This window comes from Aegilops tauschii, chromosome 2, assembly GCF_002575655.3.
Source record: "Aegilops tauschii subsp. strangulata cultivar AL8/78 chromosome 2, Aet v6.0, whole genome shotgun sequence".
NCBI lineage: Eukaryota > Viridiplantae > Streptophyta > Magnoliopsida > Poales > Poaceae > Aegilops > Aegilops tauschii.
In genome coordinates this window covers 42,104,862-42,124,235 of record NC_053036.3, presented here as the reverse complement: position 1 = coordinate 42,124,235, position 19,374 = coordinate 42,104,862, and the positions used below count along the sequence as shown (strand labels likewise).

At 43.3% G+C, this 19,374-nt stretch overlaps 1 protein-coding gene and 1 long non-coding RNA gene across 4 annotated transcripts; both read left to right on the top strand.

The window, feature by feature from the left end:
* The first annotated feature begins 998 nt into the window (after positions 1-998).
* LOC109748229 (uncharacterized) lies at positions 999-7,893 on the top strand. Of its 3 annotated transcripts, none has more exons than XR_002229319.4 (8): positions 999-1,466; positions 5,155-5,276; positions 5,365-5,551; positions 5,792-5,875; positions 5,972-6,037; positions 6,666-6,822; positions 6,908-7,027; positions 7,187-7,613. XR_002229319.4 is itself a non-coding variant. In XM_020307263.4 (2 exons), the coding sequence occupies exon 2, from the start codon at positions 1,614-1,616 to the stop codon at positions 2,724-2,726; it is 1,113 nt and encodes a 370-aa protein (XP_020162852.1). In that variant the 5' UTR covers positions 1,019-1,466; positions 1,579-1,613; the 3' UTR covers positions 2,727-2,846. The 3 variants fall into 3 exon arrangements, 1 of the variants encoding a protein (XP_020162852.1); XR_005770428.3 differs by lacking the exon at positions 7,187-7,613 and adding an exon at positions 7,627-7,893 and having other exon boundaries at positions 1,024-1,466; XM_020307263.4 differs by lacking the exons at positions 5,155-5,276; positions 5,365-5,551; positions 5,792-5,875; ... (2 more) ...; positions 6,908-7,027; positions 7,187-7,613 and adding an exon at positions 1,579-2,846 and having other exon boundaries at positions 1,019-1,466.
* A 2,979-nt stretch (positions 7,894-10,872) lies between these two features.
* Positions 10,873-19,072, top strand: LOC141041519 (uncharacterized). The gene is made up of 2 exons (XR_012201707.1): positions 10,873-13,055; positions 17,013-19,072. It is a non-coding gene; the product is annotated as an uncharacterized lncRNA (long non-coding RNA).
* The last annotated feature ends 302 nt before the right edge of the window (positions 19,073-19,374 follow it).

Sequence of the window (19,374 nt, the reverse complement as noted above, 5' to 3'; positions counted from 1 at the left end):
CTTGACCATCAAGCCAGGTCAATCTAGTGACCTAGACTGCCCCGGCGAGTGCTCAACATGTCTAGCGTACAATTAATATCATATCAAATATCAGTATCGACACTAATCACATAATTAATACGCAAATAATATCCTACATAATATTTACATGCAATTAATATACTGCGTAATATCAACTATGCTACCTAATTTCATATACTCTCTAATATCAACATACATTGCAACTACACATTACTAGTTTGAAGAAACACAGTAAAACCGTTGTAGCGTGAAAACCAACAACATGATGTGGGATGGGACGAAGCAGAACTGGGCCGGCAAAGACAACAACTAGTATGTGGTTTGCACGAGAACACTAGTATAGTATTCTTTGCTAGGAGCGAAGAATAGAAATTCCATGATGGTAATGCTTAGAATATCACGGCAAAATATTATTCCCTACAAGAATCAATATGTAATTGAATGATTAGGAGGGTAATTGTACCCCTATCCTAACAGGGATCAAACCACATTTCCCTTGATGGTGAGGCGTTTGTGCTGATTTCGTCAATCTCAAGACTCGCGTCTGTGTTTGTACTGTGTTTTCAAAAAACAAATCCATACATAGAGCAAGGAATAGCGGGGACAGGCGTAACAACTAACATGTAATATTTTAAAAATTCATGAGAATTTTTTAATATAAAACAAAACAAGTACTTTAAAAAAAAATTATGTACAATTTTTTAAAAATCCAGGGAGGTTTTTTTACTATTTTTAGATTTTTTGAATTTATTTAAAATTTAGAGTATTTTTGGATTTTTTGGAAATTCATGGAAGTTATTTAAAATGCATGAACATTTTTAATCCGTGAAGTTTCGAAAAAATTCATGAATATCTTTTAATATGTACTGTTTGTGTTAGAGAAGATTTTTGAGAGATTTTATTTTACTCTGTCAAGGAAAACAAAAAAACAGGCTCGATCCCGGAACGGGACCATGTGTGCGCCTAGGCTGTCCCTCGCAATGGGCCGAGCCGCACTGCCGCGCGCAGAACTCGTGGAGGCAACGCGCTAAAAAAAATGAGGAGAGCAGAGGAAGGGCGGAGCGCCGCCGGCCACACCAACATCTCGTGGACCACGGGAGGGTCGGCACGGCCACAGCAAGATCTCGGCGACCACGAGAGGGGCGGCGCGTCTCCACTGCCTTCTAGCCACACGGGCGGTCCGGCAACTCCAGATTTTCCACGGGAGTGGAGCACGAGCGCCGCGGCGACTCCTCCGACGACCACGGCGGTGACCCCTTCTTCCTTTCAATCCCGATTTAACTCCTGATTCGGCTCCCCTCCCTTGTGGCTCTCTTCTAGGGCGTTCGTCATGGTGGTTCTGCTCCGTCTCGGGGTCTGCAATCCGAGCCCAGCTGGGAGTCGGCCCGAGCCTCTCACTTCATAAATATGAGGAGGGATTCGAAGACCTCTCATTTCATCGCCAGGTTAGATCTGGATTCCCATTGCCATCTCCTTGCACTTCCGTTTGTCTATAGATTTCTTCTCCTGTACTAGCAACCTCGTAACCATCATCAGAATCAAAAAATCAATCTTTAGATCCAGTAAAGGCCGGAAGATCGATTGAACGAGACATGTCTAAGCGTCACCACTCTGAACCCAACGGCGGCCGCACCGGAAAAAGGCCACGGCGTGTGCCAAAGAAGCACCTCTACCTGGTGCTGGATGATTGGCACAAGGGCTTCAGCTTCAGCATCCACAAGATCGACGTGGACGCCTTGCAGGACACCACCACCGACCTGCACCATGGGTTCCCTGACCCTGCTGCCCTCCGGTTAGCCGCACCGGTAAAACGTCTTCACATGGACTTCACCGCCATGGGCAGCGACATCTTCATCACCACCAACCCATGCTGTCCACACACTCCCGCCCTCGTGTTCGACACCGAGACGGCTGGGCTCACCATGGGTCCCCGTCCACCGGTTCGACTCATCGATACGACCACCTTCACCGTGGCCGCCGACGGCACGCTGTACGCGTTGACGCATCGCCATGTCCATGAGCAGCACTCCTTCGAGGCCATGTCGTGGGCGCCAATGGACAAGGACGAGCCGTGGCCGAGCCCAACCATGAGGTGGTCCTGGAAAAGTGTGCCCTCGCCGCCACCATTCGCCATGGACGACGTGATCACCTCTTACGCGCTGCACCCGGACGGGCACACCATATTCATGTCTGCGCATGACATACGCTATCATCATCTTCCAAAGGGCACCTTCTCCTTCGACACCAGGACTTCCGAGTGGAGGTTGCATGGGGATTGGGCTCTACCGTTCCAAGGACAAGCCTACTACGCCGACGGGCTAGACGCATGGGTCGGGCTTCATAAGGACGGGTATATATGCTCCTGTGAGGTCGCCTCCCGCAGCAGCACAAGTGCGGTGGAGCTGGAGTGGAAGGTGACCAAGGAGAAGCTGTTCCACAAGGACCCGGAGAGGCGGCTGGCATTTGCGAGGCCCAGTCTCGCGTACATGGGCGACGGCAGCTTTTCCCTTGTGGAGTCTGTGCTACGCGAGGGAGTGGAGTTTAAGTGTGCCTTTGGTGACCGTGATGGCTGTGTGCTCCACATGAGCACGTTTGGTCTTAAGTATGATCGTAGGGGAGAACTGCAAACCACGCGCCACCACACTAACTCCTTTGTAGTGTCTAAGCATCTCCAGACAGTTTCTCCTGTAGTGTTCTGGATGTAGAGCTATTCGTTGACATGTTTTATGCAAACCATGTCCGAGAGTAAAGTAAGCTATGTATTATATGTGGCAGTATAAAGAGAAATAAAAAAGAAGTCCACTTCTCTTGGCATTTTTGGGGAACATGAGTGATTATTTTTGCATATCTGTTCTTGATGATCACACATTACAAAAACTAAAAGTGGGTCTGTCTTTTGCTCCTGCAATAACACTATGTTAAATATGGATGGTGAAATTCTATTGTAATATCATAATAGACACTGAAATTATTTTCTTATTTTGAAGAAACATGGCAGAAGCTCTGCCTTTCCATTAAGGAGAAATTAGAGTTTTCTTACGGCAAAATTAAATCATCTATGAGTACACAAAAAAGAAGTAAATGGTGGCAAATCTGTTAAGTATTGCCAATCCCAGTTCTGGCAAAAATTGGAAAACTTGTGCAGCTAATAGTGTCTAGTCATATATGTTCACGAAGAAAGAAACAAATAACAATCAGGTTAGTATATGGTGATTAACAACTTCATCAAATGACTCTGTATGGCGCAAGGCTATGGTTATTTTTTAAGACAATTCATTGTGCTTCTACCCATGTTAGTAGTATATACGTAGCTTGTATTTTTGCATCTCTAAACCTATGGTTGTTTACTACCAAGCCTATTTGGCAGAGCAGCTATGCTTGTACATCTGATTTTATCTTCTATATCTAAACTTATTTTGGAATGAAGGGAGTATATTTTTCTGCACATGCATGCTTCCACATTACCTGTTGATTTGGGGTTCAAACAATAATGTCTTTTCTATCCGAGTGGGTAGAACCACCGAGGCAAAACCATGAAAAGAAATAAAGATATATGTTCTTGTGTCTATGATGGGACGATGGTTTAGAGTTGTTCTTTTCTTTTGACATCTTTTCAGTTCTATTCTTTGATATATATCTATGTCTCTTATGTCATTCTATTGTATTTTTATTTCTTTTCAGTTTCTAATTCAGTAGCTTGCTTGCAATGCATGTACTTGTTACCTCTGCTTTTGCCTTGTGGAGTTTGCGCTACGCGAGGGAGTGGAGTTTAAGTGCGCCTTTGGTGACCGTGATGGCTGTGTGCTCCACATGAGCACGTTTGGTCTTAAGTATGATCGTAGGGGAGAACTGCAAACCACGCGCCACCACACTAACTCCTATGTAGTGTCTAAGCATCTCCAGACATTTTCTCCTGTAGTGTTCTGGATGTAAAGCTGTTTGACATGTTTTATGCAAACCATGTTCGAGTAATATAAGCTATGTATTATTATATGTGGGCACTATAAAGAGAAATAAAAAGGAAGTCCACTTCTCTTGGCATTTTTGTGGAACATGAGTGATTGTTTTTGCATATCTGTTCTTGAAAGCACAGTTATGTTTGCATCTCTAAACCATGTTAGTAGTATGTAGTTGTATATTTGCATCTCTAAACCTATGGTTGTTTACTACCAAGCCTATTTGGCAGAGCAGCTATGTTTGTACATCTGATTTTATCTTCTATATCTACACTTACTTTGGAACGGAGGGAGTATATTTTTCTGCACATGCATGCTTCCACATCACCTATTGATTTGGGGTTCAAAAAATCATGTCTTTTCTATCTGAGTGGGTAGAACCACCGAGGCAAAACCATGAAAAGAATTGAAGATATATGTTCTTGTGTCTATGATGGGACGATGGTTCAGAGTTGTTCTTTTAGATAAGCTTGGGGCTCCTCTGTTTTGATATGTAGCGCTCTAGTAATTTAAATGATTCAAGTTCCTGAACCACAGTGTATTGCTAAAACCACGTTAACTTTGTACTACCTTTAGTGCAAAGTTGTACTAAGTTTGAGACACTTATTTTGGGATGGAGGGAGTGTACAACAACTATGCACTGAATGATCTGACCTATATTATATACATGTTGAGGAAGAAAATAGGGTATATATACTTGCTTCTATTCTGCTGCTGGGCAACTAACTTAACTGGCGAACATGAAAGGCACACAGCAACTGATGGTACCAGAAAATTTCATTGGCTGCTACACAGGCCAGGTGTTTGCTCTGCTGCTAGTTAAACACTTAAACTACAGCAGGTCAGGGCTAGCCATGTGTGCGTGCGTGTTTTTTCCTCTGTAGGATTTTAACCTCGGATGAAATTCCATGGTTCGGTGGTCCGGTCGTAGTTTCTGATGCAGACCGCACATCCATCAAAAGCCACAATGCAACTCAACTTTTATTTCTCTTGCTTGGTTTCACTAAGATGCGTATTGCAAGCTATTCATCGTTTTTCAGTTTTGAGCTATGAGAAGATTACTTATTTCCTATATTGTAGCTATAACAGTTTTCAGTGTTCCATCTTTCTAGTCTCCTATGTTGACCAGAGACATAGTGTTGAATCAATTGTGTGATCTCTTTTTCTATGTTCCCAGGACTACCCAATACAAGTAAAGCAATTTGTTCGATCAGTCAACAGTTAGTGAATAAGGATGTTGATTAATGTGAGGGATTCACTTGCTGCTCAATATGAACTTGCCTAATAAGTGATTGCACTGTAAGTTCCTCGCTCTGAGACTGATCTGTTATGTGTTTCAGCAACTGTTGGTAGCTAGTCTTAGTCATGATGTTGCTTTGTTTTGTAGATGAACCACTCGTGGACAACGAGAAACAAGTAGCTGCGGTTCGCCCAATATGCCTCCAAGCCATACACTGTGTAGTACTGCAAGAAGAAGCAAAATGACAAATTGCCTAGCAGAATTGTAGCCTGGAGCTAGGTGGTAATTCTGAAGCCTGTCCCCTCATGGCGTTGCTCAGACTTGAATTGCTGCGGTAAGTAGATGCATCCAGTGACGTCCTATTCATTATTTTTTTCAGTTCTGAGCTATGAGAAGATTACCTTTTTTTAGCTATTACAGTTTTCAGTCACTGTTCAAAGTTTCTAGTCTCCTGTACTGAATATAATAGAGACACACAGTTTTCAGTGTTCCATCAGTTCTGTGATTTTCTATTTTTATGTGCCAATCACTACTGAATACAAGTAAAATCGATTTTGTTCTGATCATTGAACAGTGAATCAAGATGGTGATCAATGCCGAGGATTTACTTACTGCTCAACTATTTACATGTGAAGCTTGGCTAACTAGTGGTGGAACTGTAAGTACTCACTCTGACTTGTCTACTATGTATTCCAGTCAAACATCATGTAGTGTTGGCAGCTAGTCTCGAATCTGACGTTGCTTTCCTTTGTAGATCAACAACTCAAGGACTGAGAAAGTAGCCGTGGTTCGCCCAGTATGAAGTTTTGTATACCTGGAAGTAAGTCTCAATGATGCCACGACCTGAGACCAGCAGGGCCGTCTGTAGTGTTTAATTGTTTTGATTTGTCAGTAGGAGTAGTAGTATGAAGGATTTGGACGTTGGTCTACTTTGGCCTGTGTGATGTTGGTCCACAAATCGAATGGGTTTGTGCTGTTTTTCATGGGCGTTGATTGGAGTCTCAACCTGGAAGCTTAAGTTTTGTAGATAGTTAATGATGAACCACCAACAGTGTAGGATGGAGGACTTGTTGGGCATCTCTAGCTGTGTTGTATTGCCCAGGTAGTGAGTGACTGAACGGTTCTTGGGTCAGAACCAAGGCAACAGTGGTCTCTGTGCTTTGTGTAGTACATGTATAGAGAGGTCTTTCCCTGTTGTTGGTCTCTTCTTCCTTTTAGTAGTCGCATTTAATTTTGACTGCACGGCCACTTTCTTTCTTGGAGCCAAATCACATCATAAGTAGGACAGCTTAAGTAAAATGCAGACCGCTGTGTGCTAGCTATAAGCTACTTTAATAAGAGCTACTCTACTCTACTCTTTCCTGCATTCCTTTGATGCATTACATTGCTTGTGCAGTAGACTGATCATTTTTTGTTTGTTTTATTTCCACCCACATTGCATTCCTCAGGGAGTATACATCCGTTGAACGTATCGGACATGACGGAAAAGCATGACGACGGTCATTTTCTCCTACAGGCTGTGGTCTTGCCAAGCGCCTCAAGCAGGGCACTGCAGCAGAAGAAGATATCTTATATGATATGTCGGGTTGATATAAGTTATTATGGGTGGGTCAACTTTGAACATAAGAATGGGCTCGAGAGATATCTTATATCAGTTATAACAGAATAACCAACTTTTATGCTTCTGCAGTATGGACTGAACTGGGAGAAGAAAGCAGTTAAATAGCCCAATTTTAAATAAATGTCTTATGTGAAGCTGAGATGAAAGGGGTAAGGGGTCAAAGTTGCTAGCATTGGACTCCTAAATCAGGTACATTTCTTGAGCTATTCAAACTTCACACCGTTGTTTCTTCATCATCAGTTCACATGATTGTGACTACTGTTGGTGAAAGTACATGTGCTTAGGAAAACTCTGGAGATACTACTAGCTCAATAGACATGGTTGCTCACAATTATGTACTTCCAACAGGCCCAGATGGAGCCTGATTAAGCCTCGCGCCCGCTTGCTGGGGCGCACACGGCTTGAGCCGTGAGTTCCTTGTTTCTAGCTGGAGGTCAGTGCCCGCTGCGCCAAAGCCCCATCGTTGAAGCCAATTTGATCACACTGCCTGGGGCCTGGGCTGCGCCTGCTTCTGCGAGCAGTTTAGTTCGCTGTCTATTGAACATTGTACTGTGTGTTTTTACATGCTAGCTAGTGCCAATGCCACCGTCGGTTTGGGGGCTGTTTTTCTTGGATTTCCCTCAGTGTTGTTGCTTGATCACAAAAAACTGAGCTTAAATAGTTTTGACGATGCAAAGGTTGGATGCAGATTCTTTCTTTCTTTCAACGTATGCAGAGAGATTTCTACTGCTGGGTGTATGTATTATTATATAATGTATCAGACCCCGAGTTTGCATTTTGCTGTGCAGAAGGAAGGAAGGGCGCCTGCCTTGTTTGCATATCTCAGGAAGGAAATGCTCTGCTCCAAAAAAGGAGGATCATATTTCTCTGTTTATTTTTCGTTGAGCGCCGGTGTTGGTCTTGTCGTGTTAAAGTTTGCATTGTATTGTATTGTGTGGCCGACTTAATAAGTAAACAAAAGAGAGACGTTGGCTGGTTGGCCCATAATTGAACCTGAATGTCTATTTGCATTCTGACTTTGAGCATGTTCATATGTATCAACTGGTGCCATTGTAGATGGAGAGTTGTGGATTTCCTTGTTTGATTGCTGAGAAACGAAAATGCACTCACTCATATAATCTTAACTTGTGCCATTGTCTATATTGTTGACAAAGGCCAGTTGTTGCAGTGGATAAGCCATTCGCTTGAAATGCCCTATCCTACACCATGTGGTCAGTTCTTTAAATTTTGTAGATGAAGCAGTGACAAAGTTTCGTTGAATTGCAGCAACAAGCCTCACAGCTTAAACACACATCTCTAAATTGACCGGGTGATCTCTAAGGCAGATTTTTGTGGTCTTTTCACCATGTTTCCTCCTGGACTTGTTCCGCAAACATTATCTCTGTTTGCTGATGATGTTATCCTTTTTGTGCGGGCTTCCCCGGTGGATGTTCAGGTCGTGAACTCTTTGTTGGAAATCCTTAAAGGGGCTTCTGGACTGAGTTGTAATTTATCCAAAAGTTCAAGCTCACCCATCCTATGTGATGATTATCTAGCCACATTCTGTTGCAATATGCTCGGCTGTAGGCTCACTCACTGAACTGCAAAAGGGCTAGTAAAGAGGACCTTCAAAGATTATTATTGGACATCATAAGGTCGCGTCTTGCATCGTGGCGGTCTACAATGTTAACGCAGAGTGGTCATCTTGTGTTGGTCCAGTCTGTCCTAACCTGCATTTCAATCTTCAACCTGATTCTCTTGACCCTCCTCCTTGGGTGTTCAAGAAAATCGACAAGATTTGCAGGGCCTTCCTTTGGAAGGGCTCTGAAGTTGTTGGAGGGCACTGCCCTGCAAAATGGGATATTGTTTGCAGGGCCTAACCGAGCTTTCTTCCAAGGAGTTCCTTTATGTGCCTCGGCAAATGCAATCTGGAAGGTGATCATCTTCTGGAGTCTTGTTCTCTTCCTCGAAACCAGGCGCTCTATTACTCCCTCCCTCTTGTTCCTGCCGCCTGCCATCCATCGGCCTCCCCATCATGTCACGCGGATCGACCTCCCATCTGATGTCTCTGCGCGTTTCTCGCCTGCCCTCCTCTCTCTATTTATCTCAATCTAGTCCCTCATCCCCGCGTTCCCCTTCCTCTCCATCTGCTCCTCACCTTGCCTCATCTACAACACATGCATACATGGAGACCCAAAGTTGTGCCATGCCGCTCCGATGATGCACCTTGCCTGCAGCAACACTGATCACCCATGTCATGTCGTGGTCAGCAGAGCTTGTGGGTTTGATTTGCCATCTCGCGGTAAGAGTGCGCCCTTTTGATTTGCCAGATGGCACGTCTCTCGCGTGACGTGTCTGGCGACGCGGTTGGCGAACCCGACACGCTACGGTGGTCGGCGTGGTTTGCCGTCGACCTCAGGTCGGTGACGTCTCCCAAGTACCACCGGGGCGTGGTGGTGTTCCGCCCGCACCCTGCGACGGTGCATCTCATCGACGAGCGGGGATGCACGGTCGATGTACACTCGGGGGGAGGGATCGTTCTGACCCCGGGGGCTACGGTCGCGTTCCCCTGCCACGTTGCGCACATCGAGGAGGAGATCACCGGCGGGGACGACGCCTCAAGAGCCGGCGAAGGAGGTAATGCGGCTGGTGGGAGAGCAATTGCGGTGGGTTGGGGATTAAATTCGAAGGGGGTCGCTCAGATTCCCCCTCATCCCCCACTTTCTCTCCCGCACGCCTCATCTACTGCTCTGCTTGCTCGAGTCCGCGGCGACGATGGTGGAGATCGACAAAGAGAAGATGCAAAGGTTCGCAGGCAGGGATGCGCGTTTGCGAGTCCGGCTGAGGGAGATCGGGGCGTGGTACATGAGCAAGCGCGAGATGTATGCGGAGGCGGAGGCGATTGTAGAGAATCTGACGGTGGCGGAGGAGAGATCGCTGTTCGGACGCGGTGGGCGCAAACATCCACTGCAGGTGCTTCTGTGGGCGGCGGATCAGGCGAATTCGCCGGTGAGATCTGTGGCGAGGAAGTGGCTGGCCTTCACCATCTTCGCGACCGCAAATCTCGCCCCGGCAATGAGGGAATCGGCGCTTCGACCTCGCGAGGGGGTCCTGGCTCTCCCTGCTCCAGGGTTGGCCATGGCTCCGATCGTGATCCACGAAGATCCGGTGGGTTAGGCGTCGCAGGTGGTGGTGGAGGCGCCGCGCCGCTCTGCCCGACTCGCTCCAGCCCCTCCAACTCCGGAGCCTCGCCGCTCTGCACGCCTCGCCGGGAACAACTTCTGAATCCCTCGCTAGTCAGCAACCACTTTTGGTGGCTGGCTAGTGAGGATTCAGATGATGATCCTGACGAGGATATCGCCGTTTCAGGTACTGTCTGCTCTCCTGTACTCAAATACTTGACGCATACTCATGATTCAGTCAGGGCAAAATTGATACACAACACCAAATTAGGCGTGTCAATCGTAGGATGGAGAAGAAGATGAACAATTGTATTCAAAGCCTTTTGATAAAAAATGAAGTAAAAAATGATAAAAGGCAGAGAATTAGAAATCAGACTGAACATCAAGAATTTTTCACTCACATTGATTCCCCTAGTTGGGGGAGATTTAACAATGAAAAAATGGATATGGCTTTGATAAAAATTAAAATAAGGTAACCAAAGTCTGGGATTTAGCTAGATTCCCTGAATACCTATCTGATATTGATACTGAGTCTGGAGACACAAAAGTTAATGAGGGAAGAATTGATAATAGAGATATGATTCTCTGTGATGATATGATAATTGACAAAGACATAGGGGTGGAAAAAATCCCAGGAAATTTTATGTTAGAAGAAGTGATGGAGGAAATTCAGAATGATAAAAAAGGGCATGAATCAGGGGAAGAAAAGATGAAAGTGACATGGATGGATTATGGGAAAAGGGGGGAGGTTGGTCAGATGGGCCTCGCAGGAACATGGCCCAGGGGAGTGGTGAATAAAAAGGGCCCAGAAAAAGGAGGGGTGGGTGTGGACCTATATAAAGGGGGAATCCCACCCTCCATCCCAGAACCTGACTTCCTCCACCTCCCAAACCCTAGCAAAATTTCAGCGGCGACAAGCTGGGGGGAGAGCGTCGAGAAGAGAGAAAACCTCTGGGAAGGAGAAGAAACCATGGCAGGCAGGCAGGAGAATTGGAGACCAAGACCAGGGAGAGGAGCCAATCCAGGAGGAAGAGGTAACTTCTATGGCAGATCTGAAAGTTTTGGGAGAGGATTTAACAGGCAAGATGAGAGAGAGCTTGATGGATATGGCTGGAGAAACAGAGAGGGGAGCTTCAGAGGGGGATCAGGGACTAATAGTAGTGGCTTTGGTGGGGAAGGGACTTCCACGAGGAATGGCAGAGATGGAGACAACAAACTTGGAAGGTTTACATCAGACAGAAGTGGAAAATAGCAAGAGAGATCTCAAGCTGGGATGGGTGAGACTGGACATGGAAGTGGGTTTGCGGCTAATAATTCAAATCTGCAACAGATGGGGGTACAGGGAGGGCCTATCCAGATGGCAGGGGGTTTCCCAATGATGAGCAACACCAACTTTCCATAGATAGTGCCAGTATGAATGGGGCTTGGGCAGTTTGGTTTTATGCCACAAGAACAAATGGCACAGCAATATCAATTTCTTCTTTCCAATATGCCAAAACAGGAAGTTCTGCAGACTCAAGGGGGGCAAGAGTGGAAGGATCTAAAGAGACAACAAAAAAGAAAGAAACAGGAAATTCCAAAGAACTTTTCTGTGTCAATTGCAAAGAACAGGGACACATGAAGAGTGACTGCAAAAACAAGATTTTCTGTGTGGTATGCCAGAGGCCATCTCACAATACTAAAGAATGTACTGTGTTGAAACAAGTCAAACCAGTTGCCAAGTATGTCAGGGGTTTAGGATGCCTTTTGGTTCAGAACACTAAGGATATTGTAGCTGCTGAACACATAAATCCCATGGCTTTGGTTACTGTGCATGAAGGACAGTTGAATGATACCACTGTGGCCTATGGTTTCAGCAAGATGTTTGACTGGGGGTGGACTTGGAGAGCCAAATTTCAGAGCCCAAAAACTTTCCTGATGAGATTTCCCAGTAAGCCAAGCTGGTGGAGCTTAAAGACTTTGGCAAGTTCACCCTGCTTGGCATAGGAGCTATGGTGGAGGTGGATTTTTGGAGTCCTGATGATAAAGCAAAAGGGAAACTTCACTCAGTTTGGATTAAGTGGGGAGTCCCTGATACTCTGAGACATTACCTGGGTGCATGTGAAATTGGTTCAGCTCTGGGGCCAGTGGTTGAGGTGGATGTAGAACACATATATTCCAAGGAAGAAATCTGGGTGAAAGTGGGAGTGAGAGACCTGCACAAGATCCCTGCTGGCACTGAAATAACTACAAAAGACTTGCTACTTTATGACATTGGCTTTGAGTTTGATTCTATTGCAGAACAGGGGTGGTACAAGTTTGATGAGGGGAATAAAAGGAAAATATTTGATTATCTTGACCTGGAAAATTCTGAAACACAGAGAGAGAATGATATGCAGAAGAAGAGCAAACAATCTGAGTCTGGAAAATCAAATGTCAGTCTGGGGAGCTTGGGGTTGAAACAATATGAACAAGTGGTGCTCAAAACAGGTGACATGGCCCAAAAAAGTGAGATAGCTAAGAAAAAGACAGAGGCAGTAATAGGTAGAGACATTCAGGGTGAAGAAGGAAGTTTGAGGGTGAGATTACAAAAGGCAGAGGAATTAGCAGCCAGGCAGACTGCACAACTCATGTTGGAAGAAAAAAAGAGGAAAGAAATGGATATCATAAGGAAAACACTAGAAAAGGAGGTTCAGAGACAACATGAACTGTTGCAAATCAATTTGAAAGTAAATGAAGAGGTGAGGGGGTCACAGTCAGGAGAAAAACACTGAAAATGAAGATGAAAGAGAGGATACTGAGGAGGGAGCAGCAGAAGAAGACAAGCAGGTGGAGGGGGAGGAAATGACAGACCTTGAGCTGATGGATCAGGCTGTTGGCCTGGGCTATATGGAGCCAGTGGATTATACTGCTAGCCAGGAAACTAATACCTTTGGAACAAAAGTAAAAAAAGCTAAGAAAGGAGAATTGGAATCCCTATAGGAAGAGGAACTAAGGAGATGCACTAGATTGAAAGGCAAAGAAGACCGCAAGATCACTGAGCTGGCAAAAGAGAGTGGCTCAGAAGAACAATTATGGTGAGTCCGCACCCTCTGATATTATTTCTAAATCTAATAGTCTCCTTCAAAAGATTGCTGAGGGGGTGGGAATTAATTTGGGGAACAAACCTGACATAATTAACCATAATTTGGAGTTAATAAAAATGGGTGAACAGGATAGAATTGATATGTGGTTAGCAGATTATAACAAAAATCAAAAGCAAACCTCTCTGTCTGAGGAGCTTGATATTATTGATACTGGGGAACACACTTTAGAAGATTTATTAGATCAAGGGGAAAATGAGAGAGAAGAGGAGGAGGAAGATGACTGGGAACTTCTGAGAGGACTTTTCTCATCAAAAAAAAGGGGAAAAAAGAGGCAAAACTACCAGAGGTTCTCGAGTTAAAACTGCCTCTGCAGTTAAGGCCCTAGAATCTTCTAGTAAGAAAAAGAAGAAAAAGAAGATGAGAGGTATCTTTTGGAATATGAGAGGATTTGGGGGAGATATCAAAAAAAGATTCCTTAGGGAAATGATTATGGATATGAAGGTGGATTTCTTAGGCTTACAAGAGACCATGAGAGAACAATTCTCTAGGAATGATTTACAGCAACTTTGTGCTGGTAGGGATTTTCAATGGCATTTCACTCCAGCTAGGGGGAAACTGGTGGTCTCTTGTTAGGGGTTAACTATACCACATTAGATGTGATCTCACAAGATGAGGGGGACTATCATATTAAGATGACAGTCCAAGATGTTAAAACTAGGCTAATTTGGGACCTAGTGGTGATTTATGGAGATGCACAACCAGAAAGAAAAGCAATCTTTCTTGCCGAGCTATCCAAGGTTTTTCAGAAATGTGTCCACCCCATCTTGATTGGACGTGACTTCAATATTATTAGAAAATCCAGTGAGAAAAACAAACCAGGGTCCCCTGGACATTGGAGTTTCCTGTTCAATGCCATTTTGGAACAAGCTGGGGTAAGAGAACTTGATATGAATGGGAGACAATTCACATGGGGGAATAATTTGCCTATTCCTACCTTTGAAAAACTAGATAGAATTCTCTGTAGTACAGAGTGGGAAGAGGCTTATCCTCTAACCCAAGTTATAGCTCTGACTAGAGAAAAATCTGATCATACTCCTCTTTTCCTGGATTCTGGGGACTTTCAAAAATCCGATCCAATTTTCAGATTTGAAAATGCCTGGTTCTTGAGGGAAGGTATTGATGAAATTATCCAGAAGGTCTGGAATGACCCAAATATTAAAGGAGACAGCATAGATAGATTGCTGGGGAAATTTAGAAATCTTAGACCTAAACTTAAAGGATGGAATGGAAATATGAATGCTTGGTATGTGGAGTTAAAAAAAGATATTCTAATGAAACTGGATATTATTGATAAACACTGTGAGGTGAATGGCCTTACAGTTGCTGATAGAAAGGAACAAATTGAGCTGAGAGCTCAACTTGATAGACTCCTTAAACAGGAGGAGACCAAATGGAGGCAGAGAGCCAAAATAGATGAGATACTGGAAGGAGATAGCAACACTAAATTCTTCCATGCCAAGGCAAATGGAAGGCTGAGAAGAAATAGAATCAACAGATTAGAACAGGATGAGGGGGTGATAGAGGGGGAAAAGAATCTCATAGATTATATTACTACTTTCTACAAAACCCTGTTTGGCTCCCCTGATAACTCTTCTGTCTCTTTAAATATTGACAACCCAGCTAAGATTCAGGAGAGATATCTTCTCTCTAGAGGAAATCAAGAAGGTTGTCTTTAAAATGGCACACAATAAATCACCAGGGGCGGATGGTTTTACAACTGAGTTTTATCAGCACTACTGGGATTTGGTGAAACATGACCTCAAAGCTTTACTAGATAACTTTGCCAGTAGGAAAATTGATATAAGTAGATTAAACTATGGGATCATAACTCTAGTCCCAAAAGGAAAGGATGCTAATAAAATACAAAAATTCAGACCAATTCGCTTGCTGAATGTTTGCTTTAAAATCATTACAAAGGTGTTAATGAACAAGCTAAATTTGGTAGCTACTGATGTTAGTTCTCCTGTCCAGACTGCTTTTGTAAAAGGCAGATATATCATGGAAGGGTTCCTAATCCTTCATGAAGCTTTGAACAGTATTAAAAAGAAAAAGCAAAGCGCTCTGCTATTGAAAATTGATTTTGAAAGGCTTATGACAAAATAAAATGGTCCTTTTCATTTCAAATGTTTAGATTGAAAGGATTCCCAGATAAATGGGTAGACTGGGTAACGGAAACTATTAGGGGGGAAAAGTCTGTGTCAAAGTTAATGAGAATTTAGGAAAATATTTTCCTACTCACAAAGGATTGAGACAGGGGGATTCCCTGTCCCCTCTTAACTTTGATCTGGCTACTGATGCCCTAGCAATTATGTTAGATAATGCTAGAAAAAATGGTCTGGTGAAAGGGGTTCTGAATGAATATATTCCAAATGGGATTAATATGTTACAATATGCAGATGATACTATCTTCTTGTTACAAGATGATATAGAGAGTGCACACAACCTGAAATTTATTCTGTGCCTTTTTGAACAAATGTCTGGGTTGAAGATTAACTTTCACAAAAGTGAGCCTTTCCTATTTGGGGGAGCCATAGATAAAAAGGAGGAATATGCAAAAAAAAATCACATGTCCAGTAGGTGCCTTGCCTATGAAATATCTAGGACTGCCTGTAGATAAAAAAAGAATTTGCAATAAACTATGGAAGCCTCCTGAGAACAAAATGGAGAGGAAATGTGAAACCTGGCAAGGCAGATTGCTTGCTAGCGCAGGGAGGGTTACATTGATCCAGTCGTCTTTGACGGGCATACCTTATTTTATGATGTCCTTTTATGGGCTCCCCATAGGGGTGAAGAAACGCATGGATTTCTTTAGAGCCAGACTATTATGGCAAGATAATGACCAAAAAAAGAAATATCAATTAGTTAAGTGGTCTGAGGTGTGCAGGCCGAAAGATATGGGGGGGGGGGTTAGGAATTCAAAACCTCACACATATGAACAAAGCTTTACTGTGTAAATGGTGGTGGAAGCTGTACACAACTGAGGGGTTGTGGCAAGATATTATTTGGAAGAAATATGTTAAGAATAAAAACCTGGGTAGTGTACTTGCGAAACAGGGACACTCCCAGTTTTGGAGGGAGATATTGAAACATAGAGAACATTTTGCCTCTTTGTGTAAGTTTACGGTTGGAAAAGGGGATAAAGTACGCTTTTGGGAAGATTGGTGGATTGGATCTGCTCCACTCAGTAAAAACTTCCCTAGACTGTATGGGTTATGTTTTGATAAAAAGAAAATAGTTAAGGAGGTGTTAGATAATAGTTTAGATACTATTCATTTTAGAAGAACTCTGACAGGAGATTCTAGAGAGCTATGGGAACATATTAAAGAAGTCTGTAGCTCGGTAACCTTAAATGATGACAAAGATGAGGTGAAATGTACATTGACCAAAAAAGGGGTATACACTGTAAAATCCTTTTATAGACATCTGATAGAAAATGGTATCAGATACCCACACCTTTACATGTGGAGAATCAAAATGCCACCCAGAATCAAGGTGTTCATGTGGTTGGCTCTTAGGAATAGTATACTTACTAAAGACAATCTACTTCGCAGGGGATGGAAGGGGGATGATAAATGTCCCTTTTGTGGACATAAAGAAAATATAAATCACCTTTTCTTATCTTGTTCAGTTGCTAGATTGTTATGGAACATCTTGAAATGTGCTTTCAATTTGAGAAACATTCCAGAAAATCTTGACATGGTAATGAGAACCTGGGTGAAGACTTTTGGAAAAGATGAAAAGGGTTTGGTTATGATAGGCATCTCAGCGATCTGCTGGACCATTTGGAAGCTGAGAAATAGCATTATTTTTGATAATAACAGGGTGAATGACCCTTGTATAACTGTTAACCTGCTTCTTAAAAATTTGAATGATTGGAATGTTTTGCAGACAAATCCCGTAAGAAGTAAGATGACGGAGGCTGGAGTGAAACAAGTGGGTGAGGTGGCTGGAGAAGTGTTCAAAGCAGCTCATGGATGGCACCTGAAGACTAGGAGAATTCTGGGATGACCAGTGTCAACCTACTTTCGGGACAAAATTCTAATGCTGCGAAGAACAACTGCTTCAACTGCGAGCTTGCTCTCCTTGTTTTCCAGTCTGCCTTTAGTCTTTTGATCCTAAGACATTAATAATGATGTATGCCTTAAAAAAACATGTTTCCTTACCAGGGCTGGGTCTTGCTTTGAGCCCAGGCTTTGGATCCTCCTGTAGGTTGCTACCCCGAGGATAAATGGGGGGGAAAGGGATGGCTTTCCTCCCCCCTCAGTGGGGTGGTGAAAACCGCGTAGGGGAGGAGTTTATGTTGCAACTTTAGTTTTTTTCGCTTTCTCTGGTAAGACATGGTGATTTCTTTTAATGGAAATCGGAGAGAATGCTCTCTTTTATCCAAAAAAAGAGTGCACCCTTTTTCTCGATCTAACCTTCACTCTTCAAAGAAAAAAATCTTGGGATATATGGCACTACTCAAACTGATGAATTTTCTTCCTTGTGATGTAGTACATGGTTCTACTCCCTCCTTTCCTAAATATAAGTCTTTTTAGAGATTTCAAATGGACTACACCACATACGGATGTATATAGACATATTTTAGAGTGTAGATTCACTCATTTTGCTTCATATGTAGTCACTTGTTGAAATCTCTAGAAAGACAAATATTTAGGAACAGAGGGAGTAGTTAATTAGGGGACATGCAGCCAGGCAGAGATGAATTCGTCAGACAACGGCTAGCTACCTAGCAGGATATGGATTGAGGTATGTTCCTGTTGAGGATGGATTACATGTTTGTTTACCTATACATTTATTGTAAGGGGGGTCCACTAATGGGGAACCTATTAACCGGTTTACAGAAATAGCTAAAGCAATTTGCCAGAGATGTACTTTTAGTGATGTTTATTGGCGACTTACACTATGTATTTCAGTGTAACTAGTATTTGTTTTAATACTAAACAAGTTTTCGATCACGGTAAGTAGATGAGGAACTGTATAGTTATGTGTGTTTTCTGCTGCTACTGCTATAAGTGACCTAAGCAATATCTGAATTTGTTTTAAGACTACCGCTTCTGCCGTCGAACTATTGTTGTTGATGCTATACTCTGTTGTTGACGTTATTGTTCGGTGTGTTTCCTGCTGCTATAAGTTACTCCTTCTGCTGCTGTATGTCACTGTTGCTGCTAGTGTTGCCGATGCTATACTAGTGCAGCTGTTACTCCTTTTGCTGCTGTATGTCACTGCTGCTGCTAGTGTTGCTGATGCTATACTAGTGCAGCTGTTTGCCTTTACACTGAACTTTCCTCTGATGCTATACTATTGCTATTATTGTTTGGCTGAAAACTCTATCCAGTCGACTCTAAAGTAGAGACTCCCATAAGAGAGGGAATATACATACACATCTTTTGGGCCCGTTTTACTTGCTATTCATGCAATGTTCCCACTTGATCTTAGGTTGTGCTTCCTGGGTAATAAAGAAATAAAACATTATTACCAACTGTTCAGCTCATTCTTTTAGAATAAGAGGTGATGTATCATGAGATCAACTTATTAGCGAATGTCCAGTTCTTTTCTTTGTGTTAGAATATATAGGAAATCTCGGTGTTTGATGAGAACAAATTTGATGTTTTAGTGTAGTCATAAAATTTGCCAATTTTTGGTTGTGCGCTGCAGTTGATGGGATCATTTGTTTTGATCTTATATTGTGGCAATATTTTGGTTTGCCAACACTCGGATTGGCGAAAAAAAAATTATTGTATCTTATTATAGGGTCGTTGACTTGTTGTGCATGTAGATGGAAGTCGGCGATGGTCCTTCGTTCCATGTGAAACACGCAAAAAAATGTAGAAGGGATGGTCGTGCGGAGCGATTTTGTAGCGCCATTGTGTATGTTGCGACGCATTATGCTGCCGAAATTTTCAGTGAGGATTCGTGCGACCTGGTTTAATTTTTTTTGATCAAAAGGTGTCCCCCCCACCCCAGTTTTTATAAAAACGGAGCAATGCAAGTCATCAAGACTGTTACAAGCAACCGGGACTGCCAGAAGTAGCAGACCAGAGAACAGGAAAGAGCTACATCCCCTAAGCGATTTTTTAAAGCAGACCGGACTGAACCAAAGTTACCAAAAGGAAAACCTAAAGTCTTATGAGGCCATGCAAGGCAAGATATAAGTCATCAACTGAGACGTGGCAGAAGTAGGACGAAGGGGGAGATCTCTGCATCTTTATTCCCTCCATCATCACTCCGAGTGAGCCTTTAGCGTTCC